General features: G+C 44.9%; 1 protein-coding gene across 18 annotated transcripts in view; it reads left to right on the forward strand.

The window, feature by feature from the left end:
- The first annotated feature begins 1161 nt into the window (after window positions 1-1161).
- The window catches only part of MTSS1 (MTSS I-BAR domain containing 1), a 127322-nt gene continuing 110568 nt past the window's right edge, over window positions 1162-17915 (forward strand). For 7 of the 18 annotated variants that reach the window (XM_050313956.1, XM_050313921.1, XM_050313997.1 and 4 more), the window contains exon 1: window positions 1163-1832. In XM_050313956.1, coding sequence (XP_050169913.1) covers window positions 1761-1832 — 72 coding nt within the window. In that variant the 5' untranslated portion in view covers window positions 1163-1760. Of the gene's footprint in view, window positions 1833-17915 lie in introns of all 18 variants that reach the window. The other 11 variants (XM_050313947.1, XM_050314005.1, XM_050314037.1 and 8 more) reach the window with 5 other exon arrangements.

The raw sequence follows: 17915 nt of genomic DNA on the forward strand, positions 1-17915 counted from the left end.
AAAATGAATCGCCTGGTCAGACCTGTGCAGGGTGTTTCCTCCCCAAAGCAGGGGGAAACTGCTGCCCCAGCCTGTGCTGCCATGGCCCTGTTGGAGAGACAGGGCACCTGTCCAGCCTTTTCCCTCAGTGGTAAATTAACATGCAATGTTAATTTGTGCAATCCTTCATGTGCACATACACAGGTACTGTCTGAAATGAAGCAAAATATGCTGGCACGCACACTGGCTCTTCTCAGCAGAGTTTATAGAATACATTTTAATTTTATTAACTCAGATTTCAGAACCACCCTCTCAGTCATGGCTGTTCATACGCTGCTGTGTGTATGTATAGAAAGACAGACCCCTCATACACCTTCAACGTCTAAGGCTGATTCTTCCATACATACACGTTCCTGGCTCTACAAGTGGTTCTTACCAAACCACAGAGAAACACAGCCCGTTTTCCTGGGTGTGCAGCTTCCCTGGAGTGAGCGGCACCAGGACCTTTGGATCTCCGCTCCCCAAAACAGAGGGGTAGTGCTCCATTTATACCAAAGGGGGGTCTCGGGGACCCTCGGTGCTGCTCCTGTCCCGCTGTTACACGCGTGCAGGGTGAGCCACTGCCTGCCTACGCGTAGAAACAGAGGATTTCAACCAAATGTTTCGAGAAATTTGGTACAGTTAACGTGCAAACTGAATTACTTTAAACCCCCACATTTCATACAACCCACTCTCACACCCAAGGTATCGTCTGGCATGTGTGGGACAGGATGAGGCAACAGCCCCGCAGCCGCTGCCGGCTGCACACCCCAGGGTGTAGCTTTGCCGAGGGCTCTCAGCTCGGTATCGGGGGGTGTCGAGGCAGAGGCTTTTCACCAGAAACAGCCGAATTTCGGACATTTCGGCGAACGTCACCAGAAGAAAACAGCTTCTTCGCCGACTACTAAACACGCAGGTCGGCGCCCGCCCCGAAAGACGAGACCAGCACCAGCACCCGAGCCTGGAAGCGGCGGCGGCGGCAGGACTCGAACCCGCGAACCCGAGCGCACGGACTGCGCGGGGCCAATGGGCGGCCGCGCCGGTGACGCGGCGGGCCGGGCCGGGCGGGGCGCTCGGCGCGGGGCTGGGCAGGGGCGGGCGCTGCCGCCGCGGGAGCGGCACCGGCGGGCGGAGCGCGCTGTTCCCGGAGAGGGCAGGCAGCGGGTCGGGTGCTTCAGCTGCAGCCTGCTCCGCTGGGGCTGGTAGAGACTCTCCCCCCTTCCCCAGGCTGCGGCAGGAGGACCGACTTGACGCGTGATCTCGTCCCCTTTTTATACAGAGACCGATTTTCCCCCCCCACTTAATTTTTTTGGGGTGCGCTCTCTCCCAGCGCCCGCTGCCCTGAGCGCTGCCGTGCCGGGCGGCGCGGGCGGCCGCGATGCGCAGCGATGGGCCCTGTGGCTGCTCCCGCATGGGCGCGTAGTGCCCGCTCGGCGCGGAGTGCCCGGGTGCCGCGGAGCGGGGCGGGGAGGCGCGTGTAGGAGAGAGGCTGGATTTTATCTTTTTCCCCGTTGTAGACGTGCAGGCAGACAGGGGGACAGGTGTGTTGGGGTGGTTTTTTTCTTTTTTCCCCTCATTGCCTATATCGGCTTGTTTACCCCCCCATTTTTTTTTTTTTTATTGTTGCTGTTTTGTTTTGGGAGAGGTGGGAGCCCGGGGTGTCTGATTTTCCTCCAGCTGAGCAGTGCAGTTGCAGTGGTAGCGGTGAAATCCTGCTCCTCCAGTGAGCTCGAGCCAGGAAAATGGAGGCTGTGATAGAGAAGGAATGTAGTGCGCTCGGAGGGCTCTTCCAGACCATCATAAGCGACATGAAGGTAAGAGGCTGAGGGGTCTGGGGGCGGCACAGAGTAGGGGAGGTCTCTTCTTACCTGGCCTGGCGAAACTTCGCCCCGGGCGGTGCAGCCGCATCGGGCGCTGGTGCCGGCGCGACCTCCCCCTGCGGCGCTGGCGGGACCGTGCCCGGGGCTGGGACCAGCCTGGCGAAGGGGCCCCTGTAAATGCTTCACACCCCAACAGGGTTTGGGGCTTGTGAGTTGCTTGCAGGACACCACCTCTCCTTCTCTCATCTCTCCTTTCGCTGTCTCTCCTGCTCAAACATGCAAGCTGTTACCTTGCACCAGGGTCAGCGTTTTCCAAGCCTGCCTGTTTTTTTCTTTATTTATTTCTTTTTTCTTCGTTTTCTTTTTTTTACACCTTTTCTTTCTCGTCCTCTTTTCTCCCCTGATTTGGGCTGTCAGAGCGGTAGCAGAATGGACGCAGCGAGGCAGGAGCGTGGTGCGGAGGAGCGGTCACGGAGCATGTCAGCCTGGGGTGGGGCTGGGAAGGGCAGTGGGGATTTCGGTGCCAGGCTGATGGGACCGATGGAGAAAAATCTCAGCCTGGAGATGCTCAAAAGTTGATGTGTGCCTGGATTAAAATTGTGTCTCGCTCGGTTATGCGATATTATTTTCACGCTGTGTATGCTCAGGGAGGTGGCATTTGCTGCTTTCTGTGCGTGAATCCAAAGGTCTCAAGTCGCTGGGTCTCCTCTCCACCAGCCCCCAGAAATCTGAGTGTGCCGATCCTGACTGCCAAAGGGTCCCTTTGAGAGGGGCGCTCCCAATATATCCTTGGCAGCCAAGGGCACTTCTGCAGGGTTTTCTTTGGGTGAGCGGGTGCCTCCCACCCTTCTCTCGTGGAAATAAACAGCGTAAAAGCCTTGCTGTGTTCTGTCAGTCATGCCTTTCCCAAACCCCAGGGCCCGCGGCGCCCTGCCCCCGGCAGACGGCCCTACTGCAGAATACTGCAGTGTTCCTCTGGACAAGGGCAGCTTGTCTTCATCCCAGGGCCGACTGGGAAGGATGCAGTTGTGGGAGATGTTGAGGGACGGGTCAGATAATGGGGGGCCGCCGTAATTTCAAGGCAGCAGCCGAGCACGCGGTGCTTCTCCCAGCCAGGGGCTCGGGATTTCTCTGGGTGTTCTCATCCATGCAGGGCTGGTGAGCAGGGAGGGCTGCGGGAGAAAGAGCTGCCAGGTGGGGTTGGAGGAGGACAGGGTCTGCTCTAGGAGGGAGCCTGGCAGAGGTGAATGGCTTCTAATGTGTATTTTTGTGGGGGGTGGAGAAGCTGTTTGCATTAGAAGTTATTTTTTTGGCAAGGTTCATATGCACTGTCCTCTCAACAGATCTAATGAGGAGACATTTAATTAAAAGCGTGACTTGTCAAGAGCAGTCAGATTGCAGAGAGGAGGGGGAGTGTGTGTGTATCTGTCAAGACAGTGTTGCAGTCCTGGAGGTGGTGGTCCTTGGGCTCTCAACCCCCTTGTATTTAATAATGACTGCAATTTAAAATAAACCTCCCAAAAAGCCGGAAACGATCACAAATCCTGGAATCCTTTTAGTGGGCTGTGTAGGGAACACACAGGAGATGTTCTGTTCCAGATGCAGTGTGGTTTGGGTTTCATCACAGAGGGACACTGAGTATGTTTATTCTCTCCTTCTTTCCATAAGTGATGCATTTGGGTTTTCTTCCTCTTAAGCCAATGGGCCTTTGTTATGTGGTTTTGTTTTTTCTTCTACACATTGCTACTTGCATGGGAATGCTGCTCATCAGAAACATGTTGACATGAGCTTATGGAGATGGGCACAGGTGTGAATATTTTTTTCTTAATGCTCCATAGTAGTGAAACCTGTTTTGTGAACTGGCAGTTACTGAGGGGGCAGGTTTGGAAGGAATCGCAGCAGATCTTTAGCAGCATGGTTGTTGTTACGGTTTGGAAAATCTGCTTGTTATTTAGCAGGAGTAGAACAAAGAATTTTTACCTGTAGTTGGGTTTGATGCAGCTGATGCTGTACTGCTGATGAGATGCACTAGGAATTCTTTGCGAATCGTGCATAAAGGAATACGACAATTTTTAAGAAAAAGTAGCTGTTTTTTGATAGCTAACCAGAACCTTTCAACTAATCATACCTTTAGTAGTAAAGTGAAAATTAGCATTTTAAGTGCTGTTTCACGTAGTCAGGTCTGTGTGGGCAGGCTTCTGGCAGGCTCTTGGAGATGTTGCGTAGGGGTCTGCCCACACATACCCAAGTGCACTATCTGTGCTGATTCCTCATCACGGGCTGTGATCAAGGCCCCACATGCCCTGCAGTGCTGAGGGATTTGCTGCAGCATCTGCCTTTTTTTTAACTAAATAGTTCGCAGGTTCTTTTATCATATGTATTACTCTGCCTCAAACTTTGTTGTAAAGATGGTAGGGCTAATCAACAGCGTAAATTACTCTGAAGTCTTGCCAGTGGATGCAGATGGGTGCTGCAGCTGAGGTGATGAAGATACAGTACACGTGGACTGATTTTTTCTCTTTGTTCACAGTAATACAGAACTAGCTCAGGTGTACCTGTTGTTGATTTTGAGCTCTGCCTGATCTTGACAAAGTTACAGAAACTGGAATTATAATTCTGAACAATGCGATTTTTTCCATCTGTTTCTGTATACTGCATTATCTTTGAAGCTTAATATGGACAGATATGTTGGTGTGACTAACAAATTTTTGATAGCAAGATTATCTCTTGCTGCCTGAGATTTCTTGAAGTGTCTTTAATGTTTTCTCCAGAAACCCCGAATTTCTTGCCACCCTCTACCAAAATTATTTTTGGAGCTAATACTCAACAAAACACGCTCCAAAATAACTCAGTGTAAAGCTAAGTGAATTAGAGAAATTATATTATTGAGTAAATATAAGAATGGTTAATAAACATCCCATTAATAGAACACATTATTGTACATCACAGAATCACAGAATATTCTGAGGGGCCTACAGAGATTATCAGGTCCAACCCTCAGCCCTGCATGGGACAGCCCAAGAATTACACCCTGTGCCTGAGAGCATTGTCCAAATGCTTCTTGAACTCTGTCAGGCTTAGTGCTGTGACCACTTCCTTGGGGAGCCTGTTCCAGTGCCTGACCACCCTCTGGGTGAAGAACCCCTTCTCATATCCAACCTCAACCTCCCTGACACAACTTCATGCCATTCCTTCGAGTCCTGTCACTGGTCACCAGAAAGAAGAGATGGGTGTCTTCGCCTCAGCTTCCCCTTGTGAGGAAGTTGTAGACTGCAGCAAAGTCTCCCCTCAGTCTCCTCCAGGCTGAACAGAGGAGAACTTCAATCCTGTGACAAGGGAAGTTCCAATGAAAACAAGGGTCATGTTTGTTGAGTAGTATGGTGGTGCACATGATGACAGGGTTGTTTGTGGAAAGTCCACAATGGGAGTTGTACTTGGCCGTTGTACTCTAGAATTGGATTTCGATGCTTTGAGATTTCAGAATCAGATTAAAGAATCATAAAGGTGGGAAAATGTCTGCCTATCCCATCCTTAACTTTTGATCCATTGTCACAGCCCTTGTGTTTCCTACAATACATCACTGGGTACATGGCACTTATGATTTGTTATACTCTTATGCAAGATGTTTTTCAATGCAATCAAAGTTTATAAAAGCAAAAATAAAATGTGCCTGTCCCCTCAGAGGAGTAGTTCTGTGTGCTGCATGCAAATGCTGTGTGGTTTCTCTTTGAATGCAGCATATTTTCTGTAGCTCCCTGTGGGAAGGGAGTATTTGATCTGAATGGCTTGTAATTCATTTTTGGCAATTGAGAAATGAGATGCTGCAATGTACTGTTAATTTCAATATTTCTTTTAGGGCAAAGCAAATCAGTGGAGATAATTTTTGGGAGGGCCTGTTGTGGATGGATTTTAAAAGACCTTGTCTTCTCATGCAGAGCAGATTTTCTTTAATGCTGTTTTTCCTTTTGAGTTCATTTTACATTCCTTTTAATCACATTGTTCTCCGCTATCCTGAAGAAAAAAGACAACATCTCTGAAAACATTGAAATTGGCAGTGTTTGTAGTTTGCTTCATGGTGTTTCTCGGGCTTGTAGTATGCTCTTTATTTGTCTTGCTTCTTCTACCAGCATGTGTTTTGACAGAGGAGGGTCTTACTGTATGGGTACAGCACCTGACATCCATGGGGTGGGCACGGGAGGAACATGAGTTGAATGAACACCGTGACTTCATTTATACCAAGTGGAAGGATTTACTAAATTTTTATGGGTCATGTTTGGATTACCAATTAGTCTCATTCATCTCCCCACATGTGAGAGATGTGCAGGTATTGTTGTCATGTTAGTGAACAAAAACAAGGTTCCCAAAGGAGGTGTAAGATTGGAAGATTTTAGAAATTCCTGTGTTTTGTGTGTATGTGACTTATTTATAGTTGTTTAGCTGAAAACTCAGTAAAGTCAACCTTTTGCTTCTGGCAGTGACCTCTGATAGTATAGCAGAGGAGAATCCTTGAGTCCATTGCTGCTGCTGGGACTCTTGGATGAGGTGGTGGTGCACCTTTGCTTTCAGCCATGCAAAGCTCTTGGTCAAAGCAGAGCAGAGAGACATGAACATATGGGCATGAGAAACATTTATGTTTTTGCAGCCCCTTATCTCCTGTTAGGAAGTGACTGGTGAGAAGCAGCATTTTAATCTTTTTTGTTTAAGTTGGTACCAGGGGGGAGGGTAGCCACATCAGGGATTAAGAGTTTTGTTTGTTAAGTAGCCCTGATTGCTTTCAAGGGATGGCCTTGTGCTATTCACACAAATAATACAAACTGAGTGGAAAAAAATATTTGATGGAAAAAATAGAAATGCTGAGACAGTTACTACAGCAAGTACAGCTGCAAGTCCTCAGCATTTGTGTAAATCTAAGGGACAGCACACATGTATCAGAGAACCTGGGCAAATTTATTTTACTGTGACATGTCGTAGTATGACGGCTCTTCCACAGCTGTGCTTTATTTGAAGCTTGAGATCTCTGTGGACATTAGGAATGCTCAGTTGAATCATTTTAAGGCCTAGTTTCAATCCAGCTGCTAAGGATGGTAACTACTGTAAGGAAAAACAATTGTGTCACGTATTGGGACTGGCGCTGTTTAACATTGTTGTCGGTGACACGGACAGTGGGATCAAGTCCACCCTCAGCAGGTTTGATGACAACACCCAGCTGTGTGGTACAGTCAACATGCTGGAGTGGAGCATTGCTATCCAGAGGGACCTGTACAGTCCTGAGAGGTGAGACTGTGTGGATCGGGGAGACCTTACTGCACTATCAGCACCTGAAGGGGTCTACAAGAGAGCTGGAGAGGGACTTCTGACAAGGACATGTAGTGACAGCACAAAGGGGAATGGCTTAAAACTGAAAGATGACAGGATTAGATTAGCTATAGGTAAAAAATTTTTTACTATGAGTGTAGTGAGATACTGAACAGGCTGTCCAGAGAAACTGTGGATCGCCATCCCTGGAAGTATTCCAAAGCCAGGCTGGATGGAGCCCTGAGCAACTTGGCTTACTGGAAGGTGTCTGTGCCCGTGGCAGGGGGTTTGGAAACAGATGATCTGTAAGGTCCCTTCCAACACAGACTGTTCTGTGATTCTGTGCAGCTGATACAGGCTTGGAGAGGAAAGAGCATCTCTGTCCTCCCTTTCTGACATGTGCTGTGTTGCATTGGCATGTCCCTTATATGACAGTCTTTAGGGCAGCTATTTCAAACCTGCCAAATAGACCTATCTTCCCCTTCCCCCAAAAGTGTGAAATAAGTTCATTTGCATCTTTTGTTCCCACTTTTTTTTCTTTCCTTGAAGGTTTTACCACCGAGGCATTTGGAGCGCATGTGATTTTTGGCTGTGCTGATTTCTTACCCCCACTGCCTCCCAACAGCCTGCTTGCTCAGACAGTTGGTTTGCGTACACTGAAATTCCTTGCCTTTTCTAAGCAGCTGCAGTGTCTTTCTGTAAACATCTCAGAGGGGGAGGGATTGATATGCAGTGAGGGCTGAAAGATGGTGCAGCAAGGAGAGCCACTGCGTGCCTGCCGTAATAACACTGGGGTTCAAGCAGCAGGGCACAGCTGGGAACATACTTCCTCACAAGTAGTTTATTTTTTAGGGACATGTGCTTTCTTGATCCAGATACTCTTGTGTGAGTGTTAACAATTTGTACAACTGCTGAACATTTGCTGAGTAAGTGTGTATGAGGCTGGCTTATTCTGTGACATGTCCAGGGCAAAAATTTTTAATGTCTATTAAGAGTACTCCTTCTGGACCTGGCAGGACGCCAAGTGCTGCACAATAGGGTTTGCAAGGTTCTAAGTGGGGAAGGAGTTGTACAGTGCTGCATGAAACACAATTGACTGAACAAATGTTGGAGGACTAGAAGTCTGTGTAATTACATGCTTGGTACTGGTTAATACTTAACAGAGGGTCAGATCTGGTAGAGTTTGCTTCTTCCTTCCTCAGTTCTGAGTGTGCGTGAGCTGTACCAAAATCTTTGTTATAAAATACCTAAAAAGTTAATTTTTCTGCTTTATTTTTGTTTAAGTAAAGAAGTTGCAATGGTTGATGGAGTATTCTTGTGTATCTGTAAACAGCATCTTCTGCTTCGTGACCTATGTGTTTTCAGCTTATGAAATACATTTTTAAGGTTCATGATCTACCCAGAGACAGTGTGGTCTTGAAGATAAGCAGAAAGCAATACATGGCAGAGAGCAGAATAGGAACTGTATCTGAAAAGACTCTTTGGTCTACTTCAGAGCATGCAAAAAAGATGAGTACAGAGAGGTTTGAGTCAGTACCATAAAGAGGCCTAAGAGTAGCCTCTTTAAGCTGCATATAGAAGTGCATTTCCCTCTTCAAACATAGGTTTTCAGTTTGAAAGTTATGTTTATCTTGATACTGTAAGGTGCTGAGTTTGCTGGGATCTGTGCTGACCTTTAAGGACATTGATTGACTTCTTCCTGCTGGGCTTTGAGATAGCTTGGATGCTGAGATGTTTGGAAGGATTGGAGACAAAATGTCTGGTAGCTCTGTGGTTAAGACCATAGCAGCTTTCATCTTCAAAGTGCTCTCTGTGTGACTTAGCTCCAAGGAATGGCTCCCATTTTACAGAAAGGCAAACTATGGCTGCAGGTTTAGTGACTTCTACTCCCTTCCCCTAGGACAAGAAGGAATTGGGTGCATCCAGAGGATGGAGTTAATGAGGGGATGTTTTTTAAGCTCCCAATAGTTTCTTTTCTCACATACACACTGCTTTGTTTTTACTGATTAAGGTGTGTTGTTGGTCACCCCCTACAATGACTCAGTATTTGCAGGCAGAAGAGATGACATCTACAAATGTCTCAACACAACTCTCAACACAAGTGTCTTGAACTCCTGTCTTGTAGCTGAAACTACAGGACATCTCAGATTTTGGTGATGTCTGACTGGAGTATCTTACCCATAAGCTGGTTGATCATGAAGAATTTGAGATTTTTTTTTTTTTTGCCACAGAAGTCAAATGTGTGCTTTATAGCATCTCTGGAGCCCTTTGTGGAGAGGTTTGGAATTAATAAAGCTGTATTTGTGATGAGATGCCTCCTAAGGAAATCATCCATGAGCAAAGCTCATGGATGCTCTTTGCCCATGGGCAAAGCAATTGTCTAATTTGGAGCTTGGAAGGGATTATTTGTCTTCTGAGTGAAATGGAGAGAAAGTAGCCTGCATCAGGCATATTTTGCACTTTACTGTCTGTCAAGACACAAAGTTCATTAAGCATTAAAAACTTGGGTACCTGGCTCCTGCCTTTTTCCCACTGAGATACTTTTTGTGCTCATTTCAAATGCTTATAAGTCCTTTGGGTCCTGGAGATGGTTATGACTGCTTTTGTGATGGAGATTGTGTCAAGTGAATGCTCAAAAATTACGGTTTCTGCTTGCTTGGGAAGAAGTGATGAGACCCCAGTGGTGTTGATGACATGACCAACACAGGGCTGTTGGCTTGAGGCTGTCCTGCGTAGGTATTAACTTGAATGACTGCCTCCTAATATTTTAATTATCTTCATTTTGATCCAGTTGAAATGTTGTGGGTTTAGAAAATAGCTGCTGAGAATGTACAGTGGCCACTTAATGATTGAGTGGATGAAAGGCGGTATTGATGAGTCTCTGAGGAGAAATCTGCTATTCAGGCTTGCAGACTTGTTCAGACCTGCAGGGAAGAATGTGGAACTAAATGCTTCCTCTGGAAGGCTACTTAATGTCCAACTTTTTTAATGTGGCATGGGATAAAAGGTCTCTAGAAGCTGTGGCTAGTTGTTTCCCACCGCCCCCCTCTGCCTTGTGAATAACTTCCTATGTTTACAGAGGGAGAGACTGTATGTTTATGCATGATGTATTTTCTCACAGTATGAGTATAACTTTTGTTTGTTAATTACCCAATCTTGGATTTAAACCATGAAGTGGCTGCTTTGGAGCTGAGTTTCTTCATATTACAAACCATGAAACTGAATGGCACAGATTTGGTCCTTATTGACAAAGAAGGAGGCTCATGAGTTGGGTGGTAAGCCAGCATGAGCTTTCACAGATCCTTGCTGCATTACAGATTGAAGTCACAACCATGGGGCAGCTGGTATCCTTCACTGGTGATGTTTAAATGTGGGTTAGCACAGAGCAGGTGTTATTATAATACAAATTAGAGACTCCAGAGCTCTGACAACAGAATGGTACCAGACTTCAGTTCCCTCCTCCTTTAAATGATTAGTGAGGTCTAATAACTACCTGTGTTCTTGCAAAGCTGTGCTGCATTTCAGCGTGCAGGGAACTGCGCATTCTTTAGAGTTCTTGAGATGGTTTGGGAACGTAGAAAGAGCTGATATTTATATGTTATTGTTTTGGGTTTTTTTCCCCAGTGGGGTGAATACCCTTTTGTGGACATTCCTGACTGGATTTTAGTCTTGATTTTCTCAAGATAATCATGCTATTATCTGGGGTTTTTTTGTTCCTAATGTACTGTTTAGACTAAAAACTAAGCAGTTTTGAAAATACTAAACAAGTGGTTCTGTGATACATAGAAGAAATAGCCCGTTGACAAGTTTTTTTTAATAGCCTGTGAGATGTCTTCATTAGTGTTTTCATTGCATAATTTTCAATGTTGTGATGATGTATCACCTTGGAAAGCAAAGTTTGGCATGCCTATCTATATTGTGCATGCTGAGGAAAATGCATTTCTAATCCTGCAGAACAAGTGGCAGAAATAATGGAAGTAGATATGTGAATACAAGACTTCAATTTTAATTACCCCTGCTTTCTTTCCTGAAGAGTAGTTACCAGTTAAATGACATCTTATTCTGATCTTTGACATGCTTTTACTTTCACCTGCATGCACTGTAATCTCTCAAACCCTGAATTTGTACCTGTCTGCTCCTCCGTTCAGTAATGTGTGCCTTCAGCTCTTACAGTGAAATCCTGTGAAGTTCATGTCTTGTCTTTTGCTGTTACTGACTTGTCATTCCTAGCCCAGCAAGGGTTTAGCGCGAGTTGGGAGTCCCTTTTGCTGATGGAACTGAGCTCCAACTTCCCCTGTGCACCTGCAGTACCTTTAGCATAGAAGGACAGATGGGACTTAGCAGTCAGATGGTCCAGTTCCTTGCTCCGTGGGAGTATTCCTGTAAGACCTCTATATGAATGTGTTACTCTACCTGAAAGTCTTCCAGTGAAAGGAAGCTCTAGACCATTCAGAGTTGCCTCTTATCTGGTCTTATAGTTGAATGGACTGTCCAATCTTAAACTTCTCTGCTGCAAGTAAAACTGATTGTTTCTTGTCCTGCAGCAGTAGAAAACAGATGATGGACAACCATCAGGCTTGGGGTTGCTCTTGAAATCAGTATTGGAACTTTGCTGATTGAGTTCTGGGTTTGAATGTAAGAAATAGGGAGTTGATAGAGAGGGTAGATTTAGATGCGAGAGGAGAAATTTTTTTACTACGAGGGTGGTGAGACAGTGAAAGTTTGCTCAGAGAAGTTGTGGATTCTCTGTCACTGGAAGTGTTTGTGTTCAGTTTGGATGGGGCTTACTTGATGTAGCGAAAGACGTCCCTGTCCATGACAGGGAGATTGGTCCAGATGTTCTTTGAAGACACCTCTGCATCTTCATAACAAGAGTGAAGTCTCTCTTGCCAGTAAAATTTCTGTTTCAGTCTGTTGAAAGATTTGAGACCACTCTGGTGAGTGATTGGGAAATGGATGCAGCTTAGAAACATTTATGAGGTAGGCTGAATCTAGAAAGAGGCAAAGTCAAAAAGAAAATTTTTTTGGATGGAGAAGAGCAATCATGAACTTCAGGCAAGAAGATGTTTGTTAATTCTGTGCTTGCCTGTGTGTTGCAAGAGCTTTTGTGACTTGTTAAAGGTCTAGGCAGTCCTATTCATTAGTCATGGATGTGGCTAAATGGGTGAATTGCACAGAGGGGCATATTAGTGTTTGGTAGCACTTTGTAACTCTTGCAGTTATGGCTGGCCAAGTACCCTTTTCCCCAGCTGACTACTGGTTCTTCTAGAAAAGAGGAAAAACTTCCAGTGCCAGATGTTACCTGAGAAGGGAAGCTTCTGATTGTCAACCATTGTATCGTCGAATATGTTGAGACATCTGTGGCCAGAACCCTTTTTTTTTTCCCTAATCAGACTGTCATTGTTTTCCTGTCCCACTCCCCTCCACTTTTTTCCTGTTTTTGCCTGTTGAAGGACTCTTGGAAAAGTGGTAGTCTCTATATGCAAACCGTATTTGCCTATCCAGGCCATTCTTTGTGTGTAACATCTGTGACTTTGTGTGGTGTCTAGCACAATAACGTCTCTTTGCTACTTGGAGGTAGCGTAGTGAATGCCACAGAAATGAGACATTCATAATAATCTCTGTGATTCTGTTATCTGGTAAAACTATAAAAAGAAATCTTTTGTTTTCAGCGTAATTTTCTTTGGAGGGGTGGGAGAAAGCAGAAGCCAAGTTACAATTTTTGTTCCAAAAATAGATGTATGGCATTTGGATGTGTTACTAGGGTGTGAAGCTCTGTAACAGCTCTGTGTGTTTAGGACTCAACTTCTTAGCTTGTCATAGCTGAACGACTACACTGAGGTGGGGAAGTCCTAACTCCTGTAGCCTGTGTAGTGGGTTTTCTACATTTTATTGAAGTCTGAATATAGTAATTGTTAGTACTTTTCTGGAAGGCATACATCTCTTGCTTTGATAACCTGTGAGATGAAACCAAGGCACTGCTTGCCTGGTTCCTTTTTCTCCTGCCTCTTTAGCTGAAACAGCCAAAAGTAGATTCTTAATTTGCTTTACTGTGGAACAACTCTCTGTCTCTCTCCCCCTGCCCCAAAAGTTTAGGTGGGTTGTTGCTGTGAACAAGATGCCAGACTCTTGCTGCTGCCTTTGTACTTGATGTACGTGCAAGAGCTGATAATAGCTCTGAAAAGCCTTTCTGATAAGTGAAAGCACTTAAAAGAACTCTGTCAAGGGTTTTTTTAAGATGTGACGCATCTTATCTATGGGAATTGGGGTGCATGGAACTGAATTAATAAAGTGAGTGTCTTTTTGCTCAATGGAAAGAGAAGAATCATGACTTCTTGGTGGAAGGAGTGACAGAACATTTTAAAGCTGTCAAAGGCTGCTGGTTACTCAGGTTGTAATCTTAAATAAACCTGGGTTCCTATTCTTGCCATTGGATGTAATCAATAACAATTTCAGTAAATATGATCCTTTGCTGCAAATCTAACCCTTCCTTTATTGAGAAATCCTTGAGTTTCTCATCTGGATCTCATTGCACTCCTGCTGCAGGATTGCTGGCCTGAAAGAGAGGGGAAAAACTATCTCCTGTAAATGTCTTGTACAGTTGTGTTTGTGTAGGGTGGTTGTGGTGGTTCACAAAAAAAATAATTCTACCCAAGTTTTAAGTTCTATCTTGCAAAGCTGCATTTTGGTGATCATTGCCTGTTCTTTCCTGGTCTGGAGGGCTTACCTTGGCTGGCTGCTCTTTATCTCTTTCTCCTCAACGTGACGGGGAAGGAAATAATGTGAAAAAGCTCATGGATTGAGACAAAGACAAGGAAATCACTTACTAATTACTGTCACGAGCAAACCAGACTCAACCGGGGAAGATTAAATTTATTGCCAATTCAAAAAGATTTGAGTGGTGAGGAAGACTGACAAAAATTAGCACATCTGCCCGTGTCCATGAGTCTGGATGGGATTTCAGTGGATGGTGATGGTCCTCCCCCTTCCCCTGTGGCAGTCCAGGAGCTGTGGGCTGGGAGGACGCCGTCCGGCCGGGTGCTGCTCGGGTCTGGGTGTTGGTGTCTGGCACCTGCGGGTGGTTTGCCAGCTCAGCCTGGTGCCTTTCAGACACTTGCTGTCCCTGGGGGGAGTTGTTTCATGTCCCTAATTGCGGACTGGCTACCTGAGCGACAGGCACGAGGCACCAGTTTGTTTCTCAGCCCTGAGGCAGAAAGGTGTTCCCTGCCTGTGTTCAGCTTAGATCAGCTGGAGCTGGGCCCTGGGATTAGGTGACTAATCACCTAGAAACCCACTAATTAGGCAATGGTGGAGGATAATGGCATGTTAGGGCTTACTGATGACGTGCCTCGCTGGGCAGGCAGGTGGTCTGCCCAGGGACCCTGATGCCATGGAGTGCCCTATGGCAATGGGAAACACCCATTCCATGGAGGACACATCAGATTTCTTCATTTGATGGTGAAGAAATAATAGGGCACAAAGTTATTTTGGGGGAAATAGACCTTGGATTAATCCATTAACAATTTTCAAGATTATTGAAACAAACCTTCACTGTAATCCATCTCTGATTTAATCCACGAGGAGCTAAACGGGAATTTGTGACCCAAAATCCTGCTGCAGCTCTTCTGCAAGGGGGCCTGGAGCTGGGGAAGGCCTCCTGCTTTTAAAGGTAGTGCCAGGCCTTAGTAACCCTGACATTTAAAGGGGAAAAATTGATTTCTTTTATCAGCTGGCTGAAATCAAAAATTGTAGAGGAAGCAAAGGAAGCTCCGGGAGAGGCAGCTTTTAAAAATACTGTGTTATTATTCTTCAAAAGTGGCTTTATATTGCAAAAGCACTTCTTATATGAAGATGTTGAATTCCACCTGCCGTTTCTTTGTGTTTAAATTGTGCAATTAACACACATCAAATGAAGGATGAAGTTTTATGGCTCTTTTAGTATGTATTTTCCACCACTGTTAACGTTTCTCTTGACGCCTCTTTGACAAAAGCAAGAACAATCCTGCAAATGCAGAGGTTAGACATGGAATGACAGCTGGGCTGCCTGCTCAAGGTGGCACGTGAAGAGGTCTCAGAGTTGCTGCCCAGGGCACTGAAGCTGTGCAGATTTACAGCACTAGTTTGATTCCTGTCATCTCCTTGATTTGTCTCCACGAGCGTCACTAAATGGCTTCCCTGCTTCCTAGGTGCTGGAGATGGGATAAACCTCCAGTTATTTGGTTTTGTGAAGTGGTAGGTGATGTGTGTTTCTGCTGTAGGTAGGAGTAGGTAGGTTTTGGTTTCAGCAGGGATGTGGTGTTGGAAATGTTCTTCGGAAGAGCTCAAAGGGATGACAGTTAATGTGCGTGACTTCAGTTGTATGTTCCTGAGGGAGAGAGGAGCTTGTGGATGTGGATCCAGCATGGAAAAGTAAAAGGAAGTTCTTCTGGAACTCATGTGAAATAAATGCCTCTTAATTTTCAGCAGAGTTTATTGGAGAGAGTTTGGAATTGTAAACAGATCAAGCTGAGCAGATAATGCAGAAATTCGTTATTGGTGAAAGACTGCTGAAAGGTTTTCTTTAAAAATTGAAAAACAAATGGAAAAAGAACCCAAACAAAATCCACCACCCAAAGTATTAATTCACTGAAATTAAAAAAATGCAAAAAGCTCCATTTTTCTACCGTTCAAAATGAGATCAGGTGCCCTTGGCCAGTATAGGAGAGCCCAGGTGAAGGCACTGCATTGATTTCAACCAAACAAATATAGCAAACTATTTAATCAAGTGAGCTGTTACAGTTTATTTGAGCAGGCCTGCCTTGAAGAGAGCAGCATTTTTAAAGGCAAGGACTTAATAGTGGAAATGCTTGGCAACTTTTCCAATTCTGCTTGCTTTGTGGCCAGGCTGACCACAAAAAAAGAAAAGGGGGGGTTTTATTGCTGGGCTGTGCTTTGATAGGAGTGTGTCTTAAGCTTCCCTGGGAAGCAGCTAAAGGCCAGGCTGGTGTCAATCTCCTGCATGCCATCAGGACTGTTTAGCTGGATAATACATGGACAAGATGGAAACATAATCAGGCTGCTTTGGTATCCTCTGCTTGCCGGCTTGCGTTTTGCTGGAGAATCCAGTAAAGCCTCGGGCCCTGCTGTTAATTGTCAGGGCTTCCAGGGCTCCTGGCATACACATGCATAATGCATTCACAGGGTGCAGGCGTCATTGAGAGACCGTGTTCAGAGTAGGGGATTGCAGTAAGACTAATAGGTTTAAGGAAATAGTGGGGGTTTTGCCTCTTTCAAATAATTGGTGGGTTTATTTCATTTTTAAAATGTCTGACAGGTTTTTGCTTATCAAGGCACTTTATATTCTAGGTCTTGCCACCCAGATAACTGCTATTTTCCCTTTCCCCATCTGCATCTCCCACTGGCTTCATCATGTGTAGGTATAGCAAGGTTTTATGAGCACCTCTTTGCTTTGTTTGGTTTTACCCCCACCCTGCCTTGGTTTTGACTAATTTATTTTTTTTTTTTTTCATTTTCTTTTAGCAAAAAACCCACAGGGCTTGCTGAAAAATATGTAGAGTACCAGTAGACTTCCCAGCAAGTGTCTGGGAGCTACCTTGCTGGGGGGTACTGAGGAGCTGGAATTTGTCTCCCAGCTTTTGGGAAAGGGTCTATCTTTGCCCTACATAAAACACAGCCTCTCATGGCAGTGTGGGCAATGGATTTTGGTTTACTTAAAAAAAGCAGACCAGTTTATGGAGGTGGATTAAGTTTGCTACAAGCAACTGCACTTGCTTGCAACCTCTTTCAGTCGGAGCTGGGGTAATGTTAGCCTTGAGGACCTGCCTTATCTGGGTTTTATTGTGTTGTTGCTCTGGTAACAGCAAGTCTTATACCTTTATTAAAGGAAGCAGAGATATTTTATTTTACTCTCTAGGCTCCAATCAAAGGGAAATTTTGAGGTTTCTCTTTACCACAGTTTCTGCTGTTACTAGAAAATTTGTACTTGCTCTGCAAGTTAACCCAAGTTAACCTTTTTCTGGTCTAAAAAAAAATAAATTTTTTTTTAACTTTGGAAAATAAAGATCAGAACTTTCAAGAACATGTGGTGTTCGTATTCTAAATAAAAAGTCTGGGCTTTTAACACAACTTTAAAAAACAGGGCAAGTTTTAAAGGAAACTTGAGGGCAAGAAAAATGAAACCTTCTTAAACACTTTGCATACACTCAGTGCCTCGCTGCTTTATCAGCTTCAGTTCAGAAATTGTCTCCAAGGTCATTCAGGACTGTTTTGGAAGCAGGTCTTGCAGTGACAAGGCAGCTGTTGGGAAAGTTTGTTGTCTTGTGCTGTCATGTGCCTGTTCTGTGTCTGATTGCTGAGTTACTTTGGGGCAGTGTTCGAGGTCATTTCTTGGTCAAGTCAAACCTTTATGGTATAGGCTTTGAAAATTACTTTATTTTATTTTATTTTTTAAAAAGAGGTGACAACCTGGTAACAACATAGATAAATCAGTTGGTAGAGAAGAACAATTGTGATCCTGCTGTTGATTTTGGGAGCTTCTGTGTACGTGTTGTTGCAGTATCTTAGCACCCCCTTCTAATGGATTTGGTTTTGCTATATCTATCCAAAGTAAGGCATTTCTTTTTGGTGCTTCAGTTGAAACACCTCTTCTTGCCCAGTGTTTCCATTTGGAAAGTCTCTAAAGCCTCATCAGAGGACCTGCAGGAACCAGCTGACATCTCATCTACTTGGAACTGGTGTCTAAGGATGTGAGAGAGAACTTACTGCAAAAACTTATTTTGGTGT

Source organism: Myiozetetes cayanensis, unplaced genomic scaffold (genome assembly GCF_022539395.1).
Source record: "Myiozetetes cayanensis isolate MyiCay16 unplaced genomic scaffold, myiCay2020 scf1, whole genome shotgun sequence".
In the NCBI taxonomy this organism is placed as follows: domain Eukaryota; kingdom Metazoa; phylum Chordata; class Aves; order Passeriformes; family Tyrannidae; genus Myiozetetes; species Myiozetetes cayanensis.